The following is a 21,862-nucleotide window of genomic DNA, read 5'->3' as shown; positions in this document are numbered from 1 at the left end:
AGCTTAACCAGCTGGGCCACAGTGCCAGCTCCAATAAGCATTTTTTTAAAAACTACAGTACACATGTATGTTATGAGACAATATATATGTATGAGTGTGTATCTGTGACAGCGCGTGTACAAATCTATGTATTTAATCATAAATGGCTGAGTTAACTGACTCTAAAAGAACTGGGACCCCACCTGCGCCTCCAAAGCCTCTCCACCAGGCTGGGGGGCTGCTGTGGCACGGCCCCTCCACCCTGCTCTGCTCAACAGCCATCTCACCTGTGAGCGCCCGCTTGTAGACCCCCTGCAGGATGGCGGCCACGCGGAAGAAAGAATAGGCCAGATAGAAGTTCCAGTTCTCGACGACAGGGAAGCCCGTGTGGAGACAGTACATCCGGAAGTACTCCTCTGCGGCAGGGATCCCCAGCTGGACCCGGTCAAGGTCACTGAAACCTGAGGGGAGAGGCCAGTGCGGGATTGGGGGAGGCAGCACATGTGGGTTAGAGTCCCTGCCTGGACTGTGCCCACCAAGGCTCCCAGCTCATTCTGCCAGGGGTTCCCCTTCCCATGATGACTGGGCCCTGGGCACGGGGGGAGCATTCCCAGGCTGGTTCTGGAAGACTCTGAAAGAAGCAAAGGAGGGCACGAGGCCTCCATGTCTGTCCCAGCCACAGCTCACAGGATGTCAAGTGTTGACAGTGACTGCATTAAAAGCAGCATCCAAAGTGATCCCATCAAATTATGGAAAAGACAGTGACAAAACAGTTCGCTGATTCTTTCACAAAGTAATTCTGTTTGAAAGGGAGAGGCAGAGTCAGAGACCTTCCATCAGTACAAATGGCTGGAGTGGCTGCGGCTAGGATAGGCTGAAGCCTGGAGCCAGGAACCCCATCTGCATCTCCCAGGTGGGGTACAGGGCTCCGAGTCCTCAGGCTATCATCTGTTGCTTTGCCAGGTGCATTAGCAGGGAGCCAGATGAGAAGTGGAGCAACCAGGACTCAAATCTGTGCTTAGATGGTGTCTAAAAGGGCAGCCATAACTCGTTTTGCCTGACATGCCTGCCTCATTTCATGGGTTGACTACATGTTCAGGACTTAGCTAATCCCATCCAGCTCCCTGCTTGTGGCCTGAGAAAGCAGTCGAGGACGGCCCAAAGCCTTGGGACCCTGTACCTGCGTGGGAGACAAGGAAGAGGTTCTAGGCTCCTGACTTCAGATCAGCTCAGCTCCAGCCGTTGTGGTCACTTGGGAAGTGAATCACAGATGGAAGATCTTCCTCTCTGTCTCTCCTCCTCTCTATATATATGACTTTGCAATAACAATAAACAAATCTTTAAAAGAAAAAATACAAGTATACTTGTAGGAATAGACATTTGGCCTAGTGGCTGACGCTAGAGGAGATTCTATGGCCCACACTGGGCTGCCTGGGTTTGGTACCCCACCCTGGCTTCTAGCTCTGGCTCCTGACCCAGTTTCTAGTGAATGCAGACCTCGGGAGGCAGCCAGCAATGGCTGCAGTACTTGGATCCTTGCCACCAGGTGGCAGACCTGGATTGAGCTCTTGGCTCCCAAGTTCATCCCAATCATTGTAGGCATTCGGGGAGTGAACCAGTAGACGGAAGTGTACTCTGTGTCTGTCACACTCTCTGCTTCTCAAATTAAAAGAAGATGGCAAGAACACCTTTTCTCTGGGATTAACAATGATTTTAATGTTTTCATTTGTTCTGATAGGTCTTGTATCTTTCATTTTAGAAGTTGACCGGAAGTTAGTGGTGTGCTGTGCACACACAGGCTGCTTTTCACTGACCACATACCCTCCACTGGCTTCCTCAGCTATGCTGTCTCCCCAAGAACAGGCTTCCCCGTGCTGCCCCGGCCCAAGCACACACTGCTTCATTTTTCTGCCAGAGGCTCCAAGAACAGAGCAGCAGCTCCTACCTCGCAGCAGAGGGAAACTGGAGGGCAGGTAGTGTGCCATGCAGCTGTAGGCCACATCGGCCAGGGGGTCGCCCAAGGTGGAGAGTTCCCAGTCCAGCACAGCAAGCACTTCGGTCTTTTCTGGATGGAAGAGCAGGTTGTCAAGCCTGAAGAGCCAAGAGGGAATGGAGAGGTGGTTCTGAGGACACTGGCAATCATGGGGTGCACTGCACCTGCCTGGCCCACCTGGTCTTCAGGGCTCACTCCCCACCTGCAAGGAGCCTCCCAGCTGCAGGAGGGGAGTCAGAGGCACCTGCAAGGAAGGGCTTGCCGAGCTGTCCCCAGTCCTTCCTCTGCCGGAGGCGAGGCTCTGACCAGGCAGCCCTCCGCAGGGGACACCTTTTCTGGGTACTGGTAGTTACTTCCTCCCTGCACCTGTTCTGTGCCACTCCTCCCACAGAAGGCAGTCTAATTCCTCGCCCCCTGGAGTTCCTCACTGCAACAAATCTCCTGAGGTGAGGGGAGCAATCTTAAGGGACTCAGGGCAGAAAAGGTGAGACAGCTTTTGCTGGGGCCTCTCCCTGTGGGAACACACACCTGGGGAGCCCTGGGCCACTCCCGGAAGCCCCCATGCTAGACAGACCACATGGGAAGCACAGAAGCCCAAAGAGCCCCCTCCATGCCCTTCTCAACACACTCAGCAAGAATGTGCCCCATCCCGACTCACTGCCCTGCCAACTCCAGGGCTGCAGACGTCTGGCTGTCACAGCTGGGGATGGATGATGTTCGACACTCCAGGGTGCACAGCAGCCCCCACCATAGGAACTCTCTGACCCAAGATGTCATACTTCCAGGGCTGAGAAACCCTGCCATGCACAGGGAGGTGCTGGTGTGGGAAGGAGTCTCAGCTGGAAGCTTAAAAGCCCATTCTGCCATCTCACACACCCATGCAGTGGGTCCTCCAGGTGGCCATGTCTACCTGAAGTCCCCGTGCACCACTGTGGTTCTCTGCTGGTGGGGCAGGTGTAACGGCAGCCACTCAATGAGCCTCTCCATGGCTGGGATGGTGCTGGTCTCGGAGGCACGGTACTGCCTCGTCCAGGTTTGCACCTGCCGGGCGACGTAGTCCCCTGAGGAGAAATGGATTGAAAAGGAAAGTGCCACCTCAACGACAGTGCCTCTGAAGCATGAATGTAGGACTCCCCATGCTTGATCACTCCTGGCATCCCAAGGTGAAAGTCAAGGGCCGGGCTCAGCAGTGTGGCCTAGTGGCTAAGGTCCTCACCTTGATCCCATATGGCTGCTGGTTCTAATCCCGGCAGCTCCACTTCCTCTCTATCTCTCCTCCTCTCAGTATATCTGACTTTGTAATAAAAATAAAATAAAATAAAATAAAAAAAAAAAAAAAAAAAGAAAGTCAAGGGCCATTTCTTCTGGGCTGGACAAGTGTGGTCTGGGCATTCCTCCCAGTCACATGCCTCCAAGCCTGTCCCTGACTCACAGAGACAGCCTGTGAGCTGCTGTCTTCAATAAGCCCCTTCCAGGTTGGCCTCTAGCTCAGCAGTTAAGTTACCATATGGCATGCCTGCATACCACAACAGAATGCCTGATGGGAGCCTGGCCACTCCATTCCCCATCCAGCCTCTTGCCAGTGAACACCCTGGGAGGCAGGCAGCAGGTAATGACTCCAAGTACTTGGGTCCCTGTCTCTAGCCCTAAACCCAAGCGCAGTCCTAACCCTGACCTAAGCTGAATGGAGTTCCTGGCCTCTGGCCTCAGCCTGGCCCAGTTCTGGCTATTGTGAGGATTTAGGGAGTAAACCAGCAAATACAAGCATGTGTGCTCTCTCTCTCTCTCTCTCTCTCTCTCTCTCTCTGTATGTATCTCTACCTCTCAAATAAAAATTAAAATACATTTTTAAAAAAATCTCATTTTAGCTAAGTACCAGTGGTTGGCTAAGGGCTGGAGCCAACTCTCAGGGACAGAATCCCAGCTCTGCCGTTCTCCAGCCACGTGAGCACGCCAGGCTGCTCAGCCTTGCTGCAGCTCAGTGTCCCCACACTGAGACGGTCCCCACAGAGCAGCTGGGAAGAAGAACGCACAGCCCTGGGACCTGTTGTAAATGCTCCAGGAAGGGAGCTTGCAAAAAGCCGCTGGCAAAAAGACCACCATGGAGAGGGGTCGTGGTTTAGCAGCTGGAGGGGATCCTGGAGATGTGAGCCCAGCGCAGGCTCTCAGCTGATTTCACCTCTCCAGGCCTCTCTGCTTCAGGGACCTGGGGAAAAGACCAACACCTCCAACCCATGGGCAGCTGTGAAGACCCAACGGAATCACACGTGGCCGGTCCCATACCCTGCTGGCACACAGGCTACAGGTTTGAGAAGCCTGCAAATTTGTCAGGTTATATTGGGATCCCAGTTGCTAGGCTACATGCAGAACAGCTACAGAGTTGCTGTACACATATTTATTGAAATGCTTGAGGGCAGAGTGAAAGAGAGAGCTTCCCTCTGCTGGCTCTCTTACCAAATGGCTGTGATCACTGAGGCTGGGTCAGGCAAAGCCAGGAGGCAGGAATTCCACCTTGCTCTCGCATGGGGGTGAACTTCAGCCATCATCTACTGCCTCATAGGCACATTAGCAGGGTGTTGAATTGGAAGTGGAGGCAGGTGTCCCAAGTAGTGATTTAACCCACTGCGCCATACCAAACACTCCAGTATATATTAACTATATGTAAATATTTAGATAATTTTAAATATCTGCTTATACAAGCACAGGATGTCTGCAAAGGTTATCTGAGAAACTGGCCATGGAGGTCGCCTTTGGGGGAAGGAACAGAGCTGAGAAAGACCTCTGTGTATCCTACGTTATTTTGCTTTCTGCTGTCAGATTTCAAAGGCAGGGATGCTGGTCCTGGGTCATGTGAAATCACATCTGACTTCTGCTTTGTGTGCTAACAAGTCAGTAAAAACAGCAGAGAAACAGTCTACTTGCAAATAACACAATGCAAAGGATCTATTGGGACAGGAGAGCACATGAGACAGCCTACCTTAAACCATCTCCACACAGCAGGCATCACACTGGCCGTGCCCTCACTTGTCCTGGGCTAGCTGGCCCACACCTATCGCCCTATCTCCCAAACAGAGCACCCATCTGCTGGTTTGCCCTCCAAATGCCTGCACCAGGACTGAGCCAGGCTGAGGCTCCTGTGTGGGTGGCAGGGTTCCAAGCATTTGAGGCAGCACTGCTGCCTCGCAAGTTCTGCCTTAGTAGGAAGGCAGAATCACGAGCTGGAGCAGAGAATCCACCCCAAGCTCTCTGGTGAGTCCTACCTGGTGTCCACATGCTGTTAGGCCACATGCTTGTCCCTGCCCAAGGCTTCCACCTCACTCAGAGCATGAGGTGAGCTGCCCTCTATCTGCTCTGTCCCTCACCATGAGGGGGAGGCAGGCTAGCACCCCTAACTGCTCTACTTCTCAGAAAACCATGTGAGGTACCCAAGGTCCTCAAATGCCCATCTCACCTCTAGTCCCATTGCTTCTTCCACTTTAAAACAATGGGTCAGTACAGGGGACACCAGTTGGCTTGACCTAACTAAATCAGGTTGGCCCTGTTTTTGATGACAAGGGCTGCCAGACAAGACACGGCATGCCCCGTTACACCTGATTCCCCAAGAGACAACACAAGTGAGTGTAAGCACCTCCCAAGGGGACCCAAGCACCTCCCAAGGGGACTCCCACTGAATGGGTGCCTGCGGGCAATAGGTTAGTATAGGGAGGAGGGATGGTCTGCCCCTACTACACTAAGAATGAGGGACAGCAAGGAGACCCTCCACTTGAGGGGGAAGGCCAGAAGCCTGTTAGGTTGTAAGTTAAGAGCAAAACCCCCACAGCTATTGGCTTTGGGGATTCACATCATGTGTCAAAAAAGACAATTACTCATCGTTTATCAGAAATTCCACCCCAGCTCTGCCGTATGTGGCAACCTACACCTACATTGCGAGCCTTTCCCGCGGAGAAGCCCGCCCTCCTCACTTCAGCCTGCCCTGGCTAGCATGGCGACCCCACCCGGCTTCACAGGAGGGCGGCCCAGGACCGCTCAATCAGATCACTGCATCCTCCGGCCAGTCGCCAGCCGCCAGCGAGGCCCCGACCTGACCCAGGCCAGGACCTTCTCTTTTCCCTGGATCGCATACTTGGGCAGGCCACACCACTGGGGCTGCTTGTGACAAATCTGCCACTAAACAGGAATTCGGAAATGAAATGAAAAGAAAAAGAGCTGAGAAACGAGAAACTGATAGTGCAAGGCTCTGGATCCTGTAGACCCAGTTCCCTTTTAGTTCCTACTTTCCTTTTAGTTAGGACAGCCGGTAGGCTGAAATGCCAAAGCAGCCAGGTCAGACTTGAGTTTCTGAAATGTACAACCTGAAGAGTCCTGACCCACACGGAAACCGCTTTCAAGAAGGGAGTGCTACAAGTGTCCGTCTCAGGGACTCAGAGCAGGTGCCTGTCACTCCTGGGCAGAAATGGGCTGGGAAGTTGACATCATTGCCCACAGCAGGCAGGCTTTGATCAGATCCTATGGAAAACTTGTGTCTGGGCAAAGGCAACAGAAGCAGCAAGCCCAGCCGAGCAAACACGGCCGGGCTGCCATGGTCCTTTACCCAGGCCAACGGTCACACTGCCGTTTGCATAACGGAAGTGGAATCCTTCGGCTCCCACTAGGGCTAAAGTTTCCTCACAGGAACACAGAGGCCTGTGGTGGGAGTTACAAAACTGTGTGCGCATTTTGTCAAAATTCTGAGACTCAACCTCAAGCAAACAGACTTCAAAAAAGGAAAAGCCCCTCAAAGATGATGAGCAATGGGTGCTCTCACATATGAAAAAGAAAAAAAAATTGAAAGAAGCAGAAATAAAATATACATGAGTAAAAAACAAAACAGACTGACACGAGGGCACTTAAAAATTCCTGCTAAGAATATTTAGGGCAAAGGGTAAATACAGACAGTGGGACTTAGAACCCCTTGGACCAGCAGTAGAAAAAAAAAAAAGAGATTGAAATGGTCGAGCAAGGTAAAAGTGGCAGTCAGGGAGAGATTTACCCAAGGCTACAATGTACATCCACTTAGGCAATAGCTCTGTTAAAATTCAACTGGATTGCCTCGGAGGGGGCTAAGTCCAGCCCACATTAGCCAACCCTCGGTGTGCTCACAGCCGAGGTCACCCCCTCCTGACAGCAGGCCCCCAGTAGGCAGGGAGGCAGCGGCCCAGCTCACCCTGCTTCCCATAGTCTTGCAGGCCGACAGCCTCGGGGTCCACGCTGTGGATCTGGCAGAGGACTCTGTTCATGGCGGTGTAGATGGCTCTCCGCTGGCTGGGCTCCAGGCCTGGCAGAGAGGGGTCTTTGTAGACACGGCCGGGGCAGTACTCCATCAAGTAGAAGGGGGTCCCGAGGACACTGGTGGGACAGAGCAGAGGTTTCAGGAACCCGGCTCCCACTGTGGGAAGCAGTGACTCCTTGGGTCACCAAGCACATGGCCTGCACGCTGGTATACTGCTGAGTTCCCTCTTCCTTCACACACACGTGCAGAGTGCTGGGCCTCACCCAGCTGACCCCCAAAACCTCCCACATACCCTGTTCTAGGCTTCCTCACCAGCATGCCTCTCCCTTCTTTGGCACGTTTGCAGAAGGCCCAGGCACGGGTGCAGTGTAGTAAGGTGGGAAGCAGCATGGTGGAGGGAGGAGTCAGCAGCATGGGGACCTCTCTGCCCATGGCCGGCAAGGTGACCCCTCAGAGACTCCCTAAGCTCTGCACAGGGGGCGTCGTCAGAAATTAGGGAGCAAACACACAGGGGTACTGAGGACAGGGAGGGGTCCACCAGCACCCCTTCATATCACTCCTGTTAAGAAGACTGTTTGGTGGCTTGCACGGTGCATACACACACAGCTTGAACCAGTGGTTAGGGTGACTGTGAGTCACATCATTAATGACCATTGTGGTCATGACTGGAAACCAGTCCACCACTCTCAAAAACTGTCTGCAAGATTTTTACCATTGTAAATGATGGTCCTGACTGGGAGAAGTAGTAAAAGGCATTCTTTGGATAATAGGAAATCAGATCAGATACAGAATGTGATGCAATGATTATTAATTGCCTTAGGTGCAATAACGGTGCTGTGGTTAGGAAAGAGAATGTCTTTAAGAGGTGCCTGCTTTCAGCAATTCACTCCCAGAGCTCAGCCAAACCTCTTTTATACGTACATTAAACATACACGTATTACCTTCACATGCATGCACAGAAAGCAAATGGGGCAAACATTAACGCTGCTTTAATTCAGATAAAGCAGAAACAGGTACTTGTTATACAGATTTTTCTTCTTTGAATTTTCTTATACATGGCAAAATTTTCATATTTAAATGTTTGGACAAAAAGAACAATTTAAAAAAGAATGTTGAACTGCTTTTGAACCAAAAGACCACCATGAAAAAAATTTACAAAAATAAGCAACATGAAACTAGGTGGCTATACATCTTACAAATGTTAAAGATATTTCTCCCAGTTCTTATAAACTGGCATGTCTGTGTCTTGCAGGATAGCTTAGAGGCCTGAGGACCCCTGAGCGAGACGACAGGAAAGCATGCCCTCTGTCCAGCTCGTCTTTCACAACTTGGAATTTGAGCTTGTTTATGGACTTGGCTCTTGCAGCTGGACTGACTGCGGCGGCAAAGGCATCGGGCTCTTTACCTTGAATCTTCGCAGAGGTCAAGAACCTTGGGCACAGGCACACCAGCACTCGCGAGAGCTTTCATCACCCTGCCAGAATAAACACAAGTGAGTTTGGCTCTGGGCTGCACAGATGGGGATTTTCTGGACATTTCTGATTTAACAATGAGGGACCATTGCTGTGGCACACCAGGATAAGTCAGTGCCTGTGTCACCAACATTCCTGATAGGGGTGCCCGCTGGAGATTCATCTAGCAAAGCTGGAAATGCTGGCTCCAGTGCTTGGGCCCCTGACACCCAGGTGGGAGGACAGATGGCATTCAGGGCTCCTGACTTTGGTTTGACCCAGCCATGGCAGTTGCAGCCATATTGGGAAGTGAACCAGTGGATAGAAGATTGAACTATCAATCAATCTCTTTCTGACTTTCAAATAAATAAACAGATCTTACAATGATTAGAATGAAAGAAACGGACAAATCTACATTCACAGTAGGGATCTTCATGCCCACTTCTCAGAAATGATGGAATTAGATGAGGCTAGATTTATTTAAAGACACAGAGCTGACAGCAGTGCCAATCAAGGGGACCTAAGCAGCACCTTGGGTGGGCTGGTCAGCAACGGTAGAAACTCATTGTTTTCAAGCGCGCACAGTGCGTTCGCCATGACCAGCCACGCGCTGCCTGTGGAGCCCCAGTGAGCTTCAACCAACACTGAGCTCTTACAGGGCAGTGCTCAGAGCTCAACGGCATTCAGTGAGGAGTCATTGGTGCATGCTCTCCACCCCAACATTAGGAAACTAATAATACAGCTCTCTATGGCTGTGGATCAAAGAATAAATCCCAAGGGAAATTAGAAAAGATTTCAAATTGGAATAAGAAAAAGAATACAAAATGCCAAAATTTGTGGGATGTAGTTAAAGAAATGTTCTGAAAGAAATGTGTGTTTTTAAGTGTTTATATTAGAAAAGGAAGATTTGAATATTCATTCATTTCTTCTTCTTTGAGAGACCTGGTGGGCGGGGAGAGGGAAGAGACGGCCACTGCTGGGTTCACTCCTCACACGCCCACAAAGGCCAGGAGCAGCAACTCTATCTAGATTTCTCACATGTGTGGAACCCAACTGCTGGTGCCCACACCACTGCCCCCAGGCCTGAGCTGGCAGGGCGCTGCAGCTCGCACCAACCCCAGCACGGCCCGTGTGGGACACAGGCATCTCCAACGCCAGGCTGCGCACCTGCTCCCTAGGCATAGCTGTGCTTAGTTAAACACTACTGCAAAGCTACTCCAAAAAGGCCAGGAAACATGGAATTCAGAGTTAATTAAGCTCCTGGCTCACAGCTTCGACCCTAGCCCATCCCTCACTGTGGTGGCATTTAGGGGGCTCAATTTGTGGAAAGGAGCACTAGGCCTGCCTGTCTCTCTCTCTCTTTCTCTCTCAACATCTTTTGCAAAAAGATGTTGGGCAGATGTTGTGGTGCAGAGGATTAAGCCCCTGCTTGAGATGCCCACATCCCATACTGGAGTGTCAGTTAGGAATCCTCACTCCTCTGATTTTTCTTTAAGATATGTAAAGGCAAAACTACAGAGAGATCTTCCACCTGATGTCTCACTCTCCAGTGCTCCTGCAAAATACAGGCTGTCACAGACCACAGTCTGGACCAAGAACCTCACCATGGTCTCCTGTGTGGGTGGCAGGGGCCCATGCACAGCAACCATCTTCCGCTGCCTTTGCAGGTGCACTGCCAGCCCTGTCACAAGCAGGAGCTTAACAAGCTGCACCACAATGCCAACCGACCCTTCCCCTGGCTCCACGGCTTCCTACCCAGCTCCCTGCTAAGGTGCCAGGGAAAGCAGCGAAGAATGGTCCCTGCATGCACACAGGAGACTTGGAAGAAGCCCTGCCTTTGGACCAGTCTGCCTCTGGTTGTTGTGGCCATTTAAGAAGTGAAACAGTGAATGGAAGATTCCTTTTGCTCTCTCACTCTATCTTTCAAATAAATAGGTAAAATCTTTAAACAAACAAACAAACAAACAAACCCAAAGCAGTGTGTATCATGCTCACTTTAAAAAAAAGTGTGGAGCAGCCAGGAATAAAACTGACATCCCTATGAGATGCTGGTGTCACAGATGGAGGCTTAACTTGCTATGCCACAATGCCAGACTGCCTCCCCACCACCACCCCAAGCAGTGTCAACCACTGCACCAAATACTGGCCTCAAGACAGATCTTTGATTCATTGTTCAGTCCCTAGATCTCTGCAATGGATAGGGCTAAGCCAGGCCGAAGCCAAGAGCAAGCAGCTTCATCCAGGGTTCCTACAGGGTTGCAGTGGCCGAAGCACTTAAGCCATCCTCTGTTGTTTTTCCCAGTCCATTAGCAGGGAGCAGGCTGGAAAGTGAACCCTCCAGGCACCCACATGGAATGCTGGCATCACAGGCAGTAGCCGGGCCCCTCTTGGATTTTTAAAGTCTTATTAGAGATACTTCATAACTCCTTGGTCCTCTGGGATAGCTGAGTTCAGGACCAGGATGCATAGTCAACAGTTCTGGTTTTAGAGTGTTCGTCCTTCTGCCTGTAAGCATGCACCCACCCAGGCTCGGAAGAAGCTGTGGTCTCCAGTAGTTTCAGGTGCCCGAGAGGGGAGACAGAGTTCTCTGTGAAGTTGGAATAATGCAGAGGTTCAGGTTGTCATTTTAACGTGGGAGGGGGCCTATAATTGGGGCTGTCAGCTTAGACCTTGAGCTTGTATAGGGTGGAGGCTCTGGGGGGCAGGAAGCGTGTCCCTGCTTACCTGAACTCCCTCTCAACTGCATGGGCAGATGGCAGGAGTGTCCCTGGGGGTTTCTTCCTCAGGACCAGCTGATGCCCATGCAGCTGGATGTAGTAAGTGGGATTTGACTGTCCGTGGTCAAACTGGAGAAGTTCCAGGGGGCCTGCAAATGTGAAAACAGAGGCAACCCAAAGGTAGGTCCGCAGGACCCCCTGGACATTCTCATGTTCCAGATTTCTGCATTTGGGATGCAGCACCTCCTCATGTGGTGTGCAGCATGAAACAGGCAGGTCCACCAGGCGCCCTTGCCAGCTGAGCCCACAATCCACGCCACCACTGCATACAGCTAAGGCTGCTGGCTGGAAGCTGGTCATCCCCTCTGTCCTCCCTGCCAACCCCTGCTCCAGGCACAATAGTGTTCTGGTCTTTTGTCACCACAGCACAGTCATGGCAACCGCCTAGCCGCAGGGAATGTCTCAGGATGAGAAGTGCCCTATGACACTCGCTTAGACTTGGCTGAGCCACGCCTGACAGCTGATGTGATAGCTGAGAGGAATCCTGCAGGGTGCCCCTTTTGGCCGAGCCAGGCTGCTCTCCTGAGATGCTGTTCCCCAGCCCACAGGCCAAAGGCTGTGCTTCCCTTGTGGCCTCCTGGTGGAGGTGAACCAAATTTGCCCCCAGCTTTGAAACACACTTGAACCTTGTGTGAGTCAGCCTGCTCCAAGTCCAGGCAGCCAAGAGCCCAATCACAAGGAAAACAAGTGAACACGAAGCCGCCCAAGTGAAAAGGATCAGGTGGCCGGGGCAGGACTTCACCTGCAGGCAGAGATGGCCTCAGAGGCTCCCAGACACCTGCTTTTCTGCCACCGGAAGGCGAGGGCTAAGAGGCACCTATGCACAGTGATCTTTTAACCCACGCACCTTAAGGACTGCTGTTTCAAACCATCAGAAACACTCCCAAGTGGCAGCAGCACCACTCTCAGGTGGAGAGCAGGGCACAGAGGTGGGCACAGGTCTGCAGAGAAGGAGTGTGAGGCACAGCAAAGAGCAACATGCAGATTCCCTGCACCTCACTGTTGTCTTGTTTCTGGCGCTTTCCATTACGGTGGGAAGGCGAGAACCAAACCGACAGCCTCTCCCTGGAGACAGCTGCCGAAATGCACACGGTACCCACCTGTGCCCTGGGTCCCCAGTAAGTTCTTGAGGTACTTCTCCAGAGAGCCTCTGGCAATCTCCATCGTCTTCCTCACGGGCCGAGTGTTGGGAACACTCGAACGCAGCGGGAAACCCAGCAGCGCCTCTAGCTCCTGCACTGCACTCTCTGGGTCACGGACCTGGTTTCAGAGAGAAGACCCACTGTGGCCAGGCCTCTTCCTGCTTTCCTGCTTCCGACTTTTGTTTTCATTTTTTATGATTTATTTTATTTTTATGCGAAAGGCAGATACACAGAGGGAAGGAGAGACAGCTGCAATGGCTGGAGCTAAGCCAATCCAAAGCCAGGAGCCAGGAGCTCCTCCCGGGTCTCCCACACAGGCGCAGGGTCCCAAGGCTTTAGGCTGTGCTCGACTGCTTTCTCAGACCACAAGCAGAGAGCTGGAAGGGAAGTGGAGCAGCCAGGACACAAAATGGCACCCACTTGAGATTCCAGTACATACAAGGCAAGGATTTGACCACGAGGCTATCATGCTGGGTCCTCTGCTTTCATTTTTAAGATTTATTAATTTTTATTGGAAAGGCAGATTTTACAGAAAGAAGGAGAGACAGAGAGATCTTCCATCTGCTGGTTCACTCCCCAAATGGCCAAAAGCTGAGTTGATATGAAGCTGAGACCCAGAAGCCTCATTTGGGTTCCCCACATGGCTGCTGTGACACAAGGACTTGGGCCACCTTCCGCTGCTTTCCCAGGCCACAAGCAGAGAGCTGGATGGGAAGTGGAGCTGCCGGGATTGGAACCGGTGCCCACATGGGTCCCAGCGCGTTCAAGGCGAGGACTTTAGCCGCTAGGCCACGCCGCCGGGCCCCAGCCTCTGTTTTAAAAATGTATTTTTTAGGGCCCGGCGCTGTGGCCTAGTGGCTAAAGTCCTCGCCTTGAACGTGCTGGGACCCATGTGGGCACCGGTTCCAATCCCGGCAGCTCCGCTTCCCATCCAGCTCCCTGCTTGTGGCTGGGAAAGCAGCCGAAGACGGCCCAAAGCTTTGGGACCCTGCACTCACATGGGAGACCCAGAAGAGGTTCCTGGTTCCTGGTTCCCGGCATCGGATCAGCGAAGCACTGGTCGTTGCAGTCACTTGGGGAATGAGTCATTGGACGGATGGTCTTCCTCTCTGTCTCTCCTCCTTTCTGTATTTCTGACTTTGTAATAAAAAAAATGAATCTTTAAAAAAATGTATTTTTTAGAAAGGTGGTAAGACCGAGAGAGACCGTGAGAATGAGCAGTGACGTCTGATGGCTTACCAACCACAGCGGCCAGGCTGCTGTCAGGAGCCTGGAACCCACCAGGGTCTCTCACAGGGTGGGCAGGGGCCCCTGTACTTAGGCTGTCCTCTGCTTTCCCAGAGGCCCATCAGTAGGTAGCTGAATCACAATCAGAGCAAGCAGGACTCGAACCAGTTCCCAAATGCAGGAAGGCAGCAACGGCAGGTGGCCGGTTAACCTGCTCCCACACCACAGGCCCCAGCAAGGGTAGCTCCTCAGAAGGAAGCAGCTAAGAATCCACCTCTCTGAGGAAGGACTGGGGAGAGGATATTCAGCTAATGAAGAAGCAAGATGCATTTCTGTTTTTCCTTTCATTTCAAACCATGCTGTGGAGAAGAGAATATGGGAGACTCATGCGCGGTGTGTGTTCTGTCCCGGGGGCCCGTCAGCTCAGTCATGGGAACACCACTGCCTAAAGCCAGCCTCCCGCCGCGGCTGCTCACAGTTCACAGCCATGGCTTAGGGAGGCCTGGGCAGCCGCAGCTGCTGGCTCCCTGCCCGGGACAGCAGGGTGAGAACAGGCTGAAGGACGCCCAAATGCCGTGGGCTGCTATTCACCTGCTCGTGGGTCACTTTCCTCAAGCTGCCTTCTTATGTGTTTGTCTTGCTTCTCATAGAAATTCAAGAAGTAGCTAGTCACAGGTGCCTCATAACTCATACAAAAGGCAGGGGCTTGGAGGAATCATGAAGGAAAGCCACAAAGATGAATACACAACGATTCTATAGAGGTGCCACTGGGGTGGTGTAGCTGAGAAAGCCACTGCCTGTGATGCCAGCATCGCATATGGGTGCTGAGTCATGTCCTGGCTGCTCTACATTTTTTTTTTGTCAAGATTTATTTATTTTTATTGGAAAGTCAGATTTACAGAGGGAAGGAGAGACAGAGAAAAAGATCTTCCATCCGTTGATTCACTCCCCATGTGGTTGCAATGGCCAGAGCTGACCAATCCGAAGCCAGGTGTCAGGAGCTTCTTCTGGGTCTCCCACAGGTGCAGGGTCCCAAGGCTTTGGGCTGTCCTTTACTACCACCTTCCCAGGCCACAAGCAGGGAACTGGATGCAAGTGGGGCTGCTATACTGGCTAATGGCCTGGGAAGAAATGTGGAAGATGGCCCACAGGCATTCAGGGAAGACCTGAATGCAGTTCCGAGCTGCTGGCTTTGGCCTGGCCTGGCCCTGGCTGTTATAGCCACCTGGGGAGCAAACCAGTGGATCAAAGATCTTTCTCTGTCATCCTCTCTCTATAATATTTTCAAGTAAATAAATAAATAAATCTAAAGTTAAAAGAAAAAAAAAAACTGCATGGAAATGACTGTACGAATGTCTGGCCCAAAGACAGGAGTTCAAACTTCTGACTTGTTACCTTCATTGTACGGATGCCAAGGCTGGCAGCTGTTTTGAGGTTTTGACCAAGGTCGTCAAGGAAGACGGACTCGGAGGGCTGCCGGCCGAGCCGCTGCAAACACAGCTGATATATCCTAGGGTCTGGCTTACAGACGCCCTCCAGGCAGGACTCCACAACCTAGGAAGGGGCGGGGGGCAGGAATAGCAGATGGGCAACACCACCCTGGAGCTCCCAGTTGCACTGCTGTGGTGTTGGAGGGAAGAGGGTGATGATGGAAGTCTGCTCCAACACGTAACGTGAGCATGTTAGGATACGAAACAATGGCTGCCTTTTCACAGAACAATGGGAAAATATGAGGTTACAACCTGGGGCCCAACTCCACCTCCGGTTCATATATTGCGAGGCAAGCCCACAGGGAAGACATGAAGGCCTGAGTGAGCACAGGTTCAACTGGAGAAGGCAGGAGGGTCTCCAAAGCTGGGTTTTCAATCAGTTATCAAGCCCCTCATCTGCCCCCACCCCCCTCCAAGAGCACAGGGGTATTACGGGAGCTATTTCCCCCCTGTTGCCTCTTCCCAAATGCAAAACCCGCCCGCTCAAGGCTGTCAAGGAATAAGCACACAGGGCCTCCTTCGTGCCTGCTGGAACCTCTCGAGCTCACCACATCAAACTGATTCCGGTCCAGGGGCAAAAAGCTTGTCCCATCGGGAAGATAAAAATTGTTGCTCAGGACTGCAGTCTGGAGGCCTCTCGCCCGAATCTGAGTGATGGCCTCAGTCATCACCGGGAACTGCTTGGCCACTCGGTCACTGGTCAGCAGAGAGAAAAACGACGCCACACGCACTGGGGCTTCTGCCTGAGAACAGTGAGGGGAAAGGACAAGCAGCAGTAACCAGGAGTAAGCGGCATGGCAGTTGTCAGGCGCAGCAGCTAAGCCTTCACGGGACAGTGCCAGGTTCAAGGCCTGGGTCTTCCACTTCCCATCATCTTCCCGCTAATGCACCACCCTGGGAGGCAGCAGCAATGGCTCGATGCTTGGATCCCCACCTCCCGTGTGGGAGACCTGCATGCAGCCTCATGGCTTTGGCCTGGTCTAGTCGTGCAGGCGTCTGGGGAGTGGAGCAGCAGATGGAAGGCACAGAAATCCTCCATCTGCTACATCACAGCTGGGTCTGGGTGAGGCCCAACCAGGAGCTGGGAACTTGAGTACCTGAGTCACCACCTGCTGTCTGCCTCCCATAGAGTAAGCTTTATCCCTTTAAAGTAAGCATTTTTTAAAAAAAGATTTTTTTTTTATTGGAAAGTCAGATTTACAGAGAGAAGGTGAGATAGAGAAAGATTTCCATCTACTAGTTCTCTCCCCAAGTGGCTACAATGGCTGGAGCTGAGCCGATCCAAAGCCAGGAGCCAGGAGCTTCTTCCGGGTCCCCCATGCAGGTGCAGGTTCTCAATGCTTTAAGCCGTCCCCGACTGCTTTCCCAGGACACAGGCAGGGAGTTGGATGGGAAGTGGAGCTGCTGGGATTAGAACTGGTGCCCATATGGGATCCTAGCGCGTTCAAGGTGAGGACTTTAGCTGCTATGCCATGGCACCGGGCCCTCTAATAAATCTTAAAAAAAAAAAAAAATAGGGCCCAGCACGGTAGCCTAGAGGCTAAAGTCGTCGCCTTGCACGTGCTGGGATCCCTTATGGGCACCAGTTCTAATCCCAGCAGCTCCACTTCCTATCTAGCACCCTGTTTGTGGCTTTGGAAAGCAGTCGAGGACAGCCCAAAGCCTTCGAACCCTGCAACCATGTGGGAGACGTGGAAGAGGCTCTGGGCCCCTGGCTTCGGATTGTGACAGCTCCAGCTATTGTGACTTGTTGGAGAGTGAACCAATGGGTGCAAGATCTTCCTCTCTGTCTCTCCTCTCTGTATATCTGACTCTCTCCTTTCTGTATATCTGACTTCGCTATAAAAAAATTAATAAAATATTTTTTAAAAATTAAAGTTGAGTATCTAATGGTGGATAAAAACTGCTTAGGGACCAATGCTTTTGCATAGTGGTTTAAGCCACAGCTTGCAATAGTGGCATCAGTTTAAGTTCTATTTCCAGTCTAGCTCAGCTGTTCTGTTTCCAACCTAGCTCTCTGCTAATGCAGCTGGGAAAAGTAGCAGAAGATTGTCCAAGTACTGGGGCCCTGCACCCATATGGGATTCCTGGGTGGAGTTCCAAGCTCCTGGCTTTAGCCTGTGCCAGAACTGGCCATTGGAGCCATCTGGGGAGTGAGGCAACAGATGGAAGATCCTTTTCTGTCTCTCCCTCTTCCTCTGTAACTGCCTTTCCAATAAGTGAATATTTTTTAAAATAACAATTTAAAAATGCATAAAGGATGACTAGGTTTTCACTTCATTTTTCAGTCTAAGCAATTTATTGATTAACGTTGCAACCAGTACTGATGGCAAAAAACAGTAAAGAAATACAGGCATGTTTATCACTCACCATTTCAGAGCAATGTCTTTCAAATTCTTCTAAGAAATCCTCTCTGGTTGTCTCTCCTCTCATGAATCTCATCCAGGGCCCATTTTCTCCGCCCCTGATCAAGGCCTTCACTATGGTTCCAGAAGGCACACGGTTCTGAACCTCCCATTCTAGAGGAAGTAAAACAAACAGAACTGCATCCACAAATGGGTGAGATGACATGCCAGTTCCCCCACTGCGACCACGGTGCCAAGTTGTGGGGGTCCTGGGTCCTTGAAGAAACTCACGAATGGTAAGACACCCAACCTTGGGTTTGCAAAAGGAAGAGCACTGTGGGTATTTATGATTGGGGTCCCCTTTCCACGCTCATGAGATGACGCTGGCTGCTGGATGTGCCCTGTTCTCCCTTGGCCGCCTTACAAAGGAGAAGTGCGAGGAACCGTGGCAGAGCCGGACAGCAGCCCGGCACCAGCCCCTGCGCAATGTCATTGTAGGCAACCAAAGCGCTTGGGGAACGCTGTTCTCACTGCACAACTGGGAAGAAGGTGTCTTCTCTTGGCAAAGATTTGTTTTTAAAGGGCGTTATGGAGGGGCTGGTTGGGGGGACGGGGCACAGTGGTTCAGATACCCCTTGGGATGCCTATACCCCATGTTAGAGTGCCTAGTTGAAGACCTGGCTGCTTTGTTTCTGATATAACTTCCTGCTTACACTATTCTGGGAGGCAGCAGGTGGCGGCTCAAGTCCTTGGGTCATTGCTACCCATGTGGGAGAACCAGATGGGGGTGTGGGACATGGCCTTGGCTTGGCTCAGACCCAACTGTCGTGGGCCTTTGATGAGTGAACCACCAGATAGGAATTGTCTAGCTACATCTCTTTCTCTGTGTCTTTAAAATAAATAGGAAAGAATTCAATTAAAAAACCCCAGTAGGACCTGGCGCATTAGCCTAGCAGCTAGAGTCTTCGTCTTGCACGCACCAGGATCCCATATGGGTGCCGGTTCTAATCCCGGTGACTCCGCTTTCCATCCAACTCCCTGCTTTAGCCTGGGAAAGCAGTGGAGGACGGCCCAGAGCCTTGGGAGCCTACACCTGCGTGGGAGACCCGGACGAAGCTCTGGGCTCTTGGCTTTGGATCGGCTCAACTCCAGCCATTGCGGTCACTTTGGGAATGAATTAATAGACAGAAGGTCTACCTCTCTCTCCTCCTCTCTGTAAATCTGACTTTCCAATAAAAATAAAATAAATCTTAAAAAAAAAACCAATGGAGCCAATCTGAATCAGACAGCCTTTTCCACGTACGCTTGCCTCAGCTGGCAAGCATATGAGGAAATGGGCACGCTCCTCTACTGCTCATGGGAGCCCACTAACTGCAGCCTCTGGAGAGCAATTTGGTCATTTCTGTTAAAATCTCAAATGCACCTGTATTTGATAAAATAAATTCATTTTCAGGAATTTTTCCACAGCTATAAAGGTAAGCAAAGATGAGGCACAAGGCTGTTTGTGTAGCGCTGCTAGTAGTACAAACAGCTAGAAAACTCAGTGTATACCAAAGGAGTCTGGGAGTGGGCATGTGGCACAGCTGGTTAAGCCCACACCCCATCCCATGTCAGAGTGCCTGGGTCCAAGTCCTGGTTCTGTTCTCCATCCCAGCTTCCTATTAACAGCAGATGATGGCTCAAGTCCTTGAGAGTCCCTGACAACCATGCAGGAGGACCATGTGGAGTCCCTGGCTCCTAGCTTCAGCATGGCCCAGCTCGGGCCACTGTCGGCAGCTGGGGAATTGATCAGCAGATGGGAGTTCACTGTCCGTGTGTGTGTCTCTCTCCCTTTCTCACCATCTCCCCGCCTTTCAAATATATCATACTAATAAATTCATTATGATTTTTTCAAAATGAAAATTTGGCATGGGCATTTAGTCTAACAGTTCAGATGCTGGTCCCACAGAGGTGCCGGTTCAAGTTGTGGCTGTTGCACTTCCAATCCGGCTCCTTGCTAATGGCCTGGAAAAGCAACGGAAAATGGCTCAAGTACCATGGGCCCCAGCCATTCATGTGGGAAACCCAGAAGCTCCTGGTTTGGGGTTTAGTCCTGGATTTTGTAGCCATCTGCGGAGTGAACCAGTGGATGGAAGACCTCTGTATCTCTCCTCTATCAATCTTTCAAATAAATAACTAAATCTAAAAGAAAAAGATATTGGTCCAGATGCCCATGTGTCACCTTAGAGAACCAGGGTCTGACAGCCAGTTCTAGGTCCTGACTCCAGCCCCCCGGGAATGTTGACCCTAGGAGGCCTCAGTGAAGGTTCCAATCGCCGGTCTCTGTCACCCACATGGAACACTGTGCCACGCACTCAGCTCCCAGGCTGAGGCTGCAGCCCAGCCCTGGCCCTTAAGGGCATATGGGAAGCACATCCACAGATGGAAGCACTCTGTCTCTCAAATACATAGAATGGTTAAAAATAATATCAGAAAAAAAAAAAACTCATATAGCCAATTATAAGTTTATAAGCCACCTCCACTCTATCCTTTCCCCTCCATCCAGACCCCAGAAGTGAAACCCAACACAGAACTCACCTGCTGCCACTGACCCTGGAGAAGGAATGAGAACCCCGCCCATGTCAAAAATCACTGCTTTGTAGGCGCTGCCTCCGGAATGGGTGCTTCGGAGGGCTCCCTGGTGCCCACTCCAGGCATGTTTCAGGAAGGCTGCCCGCCGGGCCCACTGGAGGTGGGAGGACTGTAAGAGCCTTCTTATGCACATGTTGAGGCTGAGGCTGCGTGGGAAGAAGGCACAGGACTGATGCGTACGTTCGGCTTACTGAATGTTGGTTCCCAGGCCTCGGCCAAAGTTCCTGACAGAACAAGGAAATTATTTACAGGCTCGTAAAGGCATCAGGATGTTTTGCATGAGGGCTTAGCATCTCTGGAGTCTGAGCTGGGGGGTGAAGGGGAGTAGACCCCTTCCTTCTGCTGCCCTAGCTGATCAGGCAGTGCTGCCCGCAGCGGCTGGCTTGGGCCATCCACCAGGGTGTGGGGCCTGTGTTGGCCACTCCCCGGACTCTAAGCAGACACGCTGTGATGCCTTCCCTGTACAGGTTGAGTGGGCTCAACCACTCAAACATTCTCCTCTTTAACCACCTGCTGTGTTCCACCGATCTTACAGCCCGGCCTCTGCTGTACCTTCTGTACCCAGGGCTTCTTTCTCAGGAGAGAGTGGTGCTTTTCCACCCAGACAGTAGTATACGTACCGACTCCACTACACAGCCAGTAACTGTCTTTCATGTCTCTAAGCTCGACTGCCTTATTCAAGCAGCCTCTGGAGGTTAGCAGCTCATTAAACAGAGGAGTTGGAAGTCGACAAACCAAACAGAGGAAAGCCTTGGTCAGCCATGAACAGCTCCACCTTGCCTCCTGGAGTCTTGCTGTTCCTTCTATACTGTCTAAAGAGTGTTTGCTCCCCGCCACTCAAAATGAAAAGCTAGATCTGCTATCTCCATAATGTTTCCATCAAATGCAGAGGTGGGGAGTTCTGCCAGAGACATCATGGAGATGTGTAACAATGTGCTTGTCAACATGGTTGAATCAGTCTGACGTGCTGCAAAGAATGCTGCACCCCAGGAAAGCTCTGCAAACATCATCGCAGTTCATCCTTATTAAATACCCGGAAAGACAGCATTCCAACTCTATGTAACGAATCATTTGGGGTGGGGGGCACCGCCGGGGTCGCAGGTCGACTCCCTGAGGGCAAGGACTGCACCCCCCAGTCCCCAAACAGTGAGTGCCCACGCTGTCGGGGCTGAGGTGCCAGAAGCGGAGGAGGATCCCCGATCGCTCAACCAGCCCATCTCCCTCCCTTTAGAGAGTCGGAAACCCTGCAATCGAACGGGGCAAGGGGTGCGCTCAGAGAAGCAACTCCAACTCTCCGGAACTCCAGCGTACGACTGAAGCGGAGCCCAAGTCGTCCTTGCCGGGGTCAGGGCTCAGTACCGCACAAGGCGGGGACAGCCGAGATCTGCTGAGCAGGAAGCCCCCCCGAGACAGGCAGAAGGGGCCTCGGGTCTGCACGCCAACCCACCGCTCGGCCGTCCGCGGTAGAGGAGCTAAGCGCCGCGTCCGGTCTCCCGGGGGCCTCTCCCCGCAGCCGCGTCAGGAACGCTCGCCGCCTCCCGCCCACCGAGCGGCCGCC

At 51.9% G+C, this 21,862-nt stretch overlaps 1 protein-coding gene across 1 annotated transcript in view; it reads right to left on the bottom strand.

The window, feature by feature from the left end:
• Positions 1–21,860, bottom strand: part of ACAD10 (acyl-CoA dehydrogenase family member 10) — a 30,965-nt gene extending 9,105 nt beyond the window's left edge. Inside the window, exons 1-12 of the mRNA XM_004595383.2 lie at positions 21,752–21,860; positions 20,251–20,528; positions 17,699–17,847; positions 15,877–16,071; positions 15,234–15,392; positions 12,570–12,729; positions 11,417–11,558; positions 8,647–8,715; positions 7,176–7,357; positions 2,883–3,033; positions 1,925–2,070; positions 267–440 (exon numbers count right to left, since the gene is read on the bottom strand). Coding sequence (XP_004595440.2) covers positions 267–440; positions 1,925–2,070; positions 2,883–3,033; positions 7,176–7,357; positions 8,647–8,715; positions 11,417–11,558; positions 12,570–12,729; positions 15,234–15,392; positions 15,877–16,071; positions 17,699–17,847; positions 20,251–20,437 — 1,714 coding nt within the window. The 5' untranslated portion in view covers positions 20,438–20,528; positions 21,752–21,860. The remainder of the gene's footprint in view (positions 1–266; positions 441–1,924; positions 2,071–2,882; positions 3,034–7,175; positions 7,358–8,646; positions 8,716–11,416; positions 11,559–12,569; positions 12,730–15,233; positions 15,393–15,876; positions 16,072–17,698; positions 17,848–20,250; positions 20,529–21,751) is intronic.
• Between the last annotated feature and the right edge of the window lie 2 nt (positions 21,861–21,862).

This window comes from Ochotona princeps, chromosome 29, assembly GCF_030435755.1.
Source record: "Ochotona princeps isolate mOchPri1 chromosome 29, mOchPri1.hap1, whole genome shotgun sequence".
NCBI lineage: Eukaryota > Metazoa > Chordata > Mammalia > Lagomorpha > Ochotonidae > Ochotona > Ochotona princeps.
This window is presented reverse-complemented; position numbering and strand designations above follow the sequence as displayed.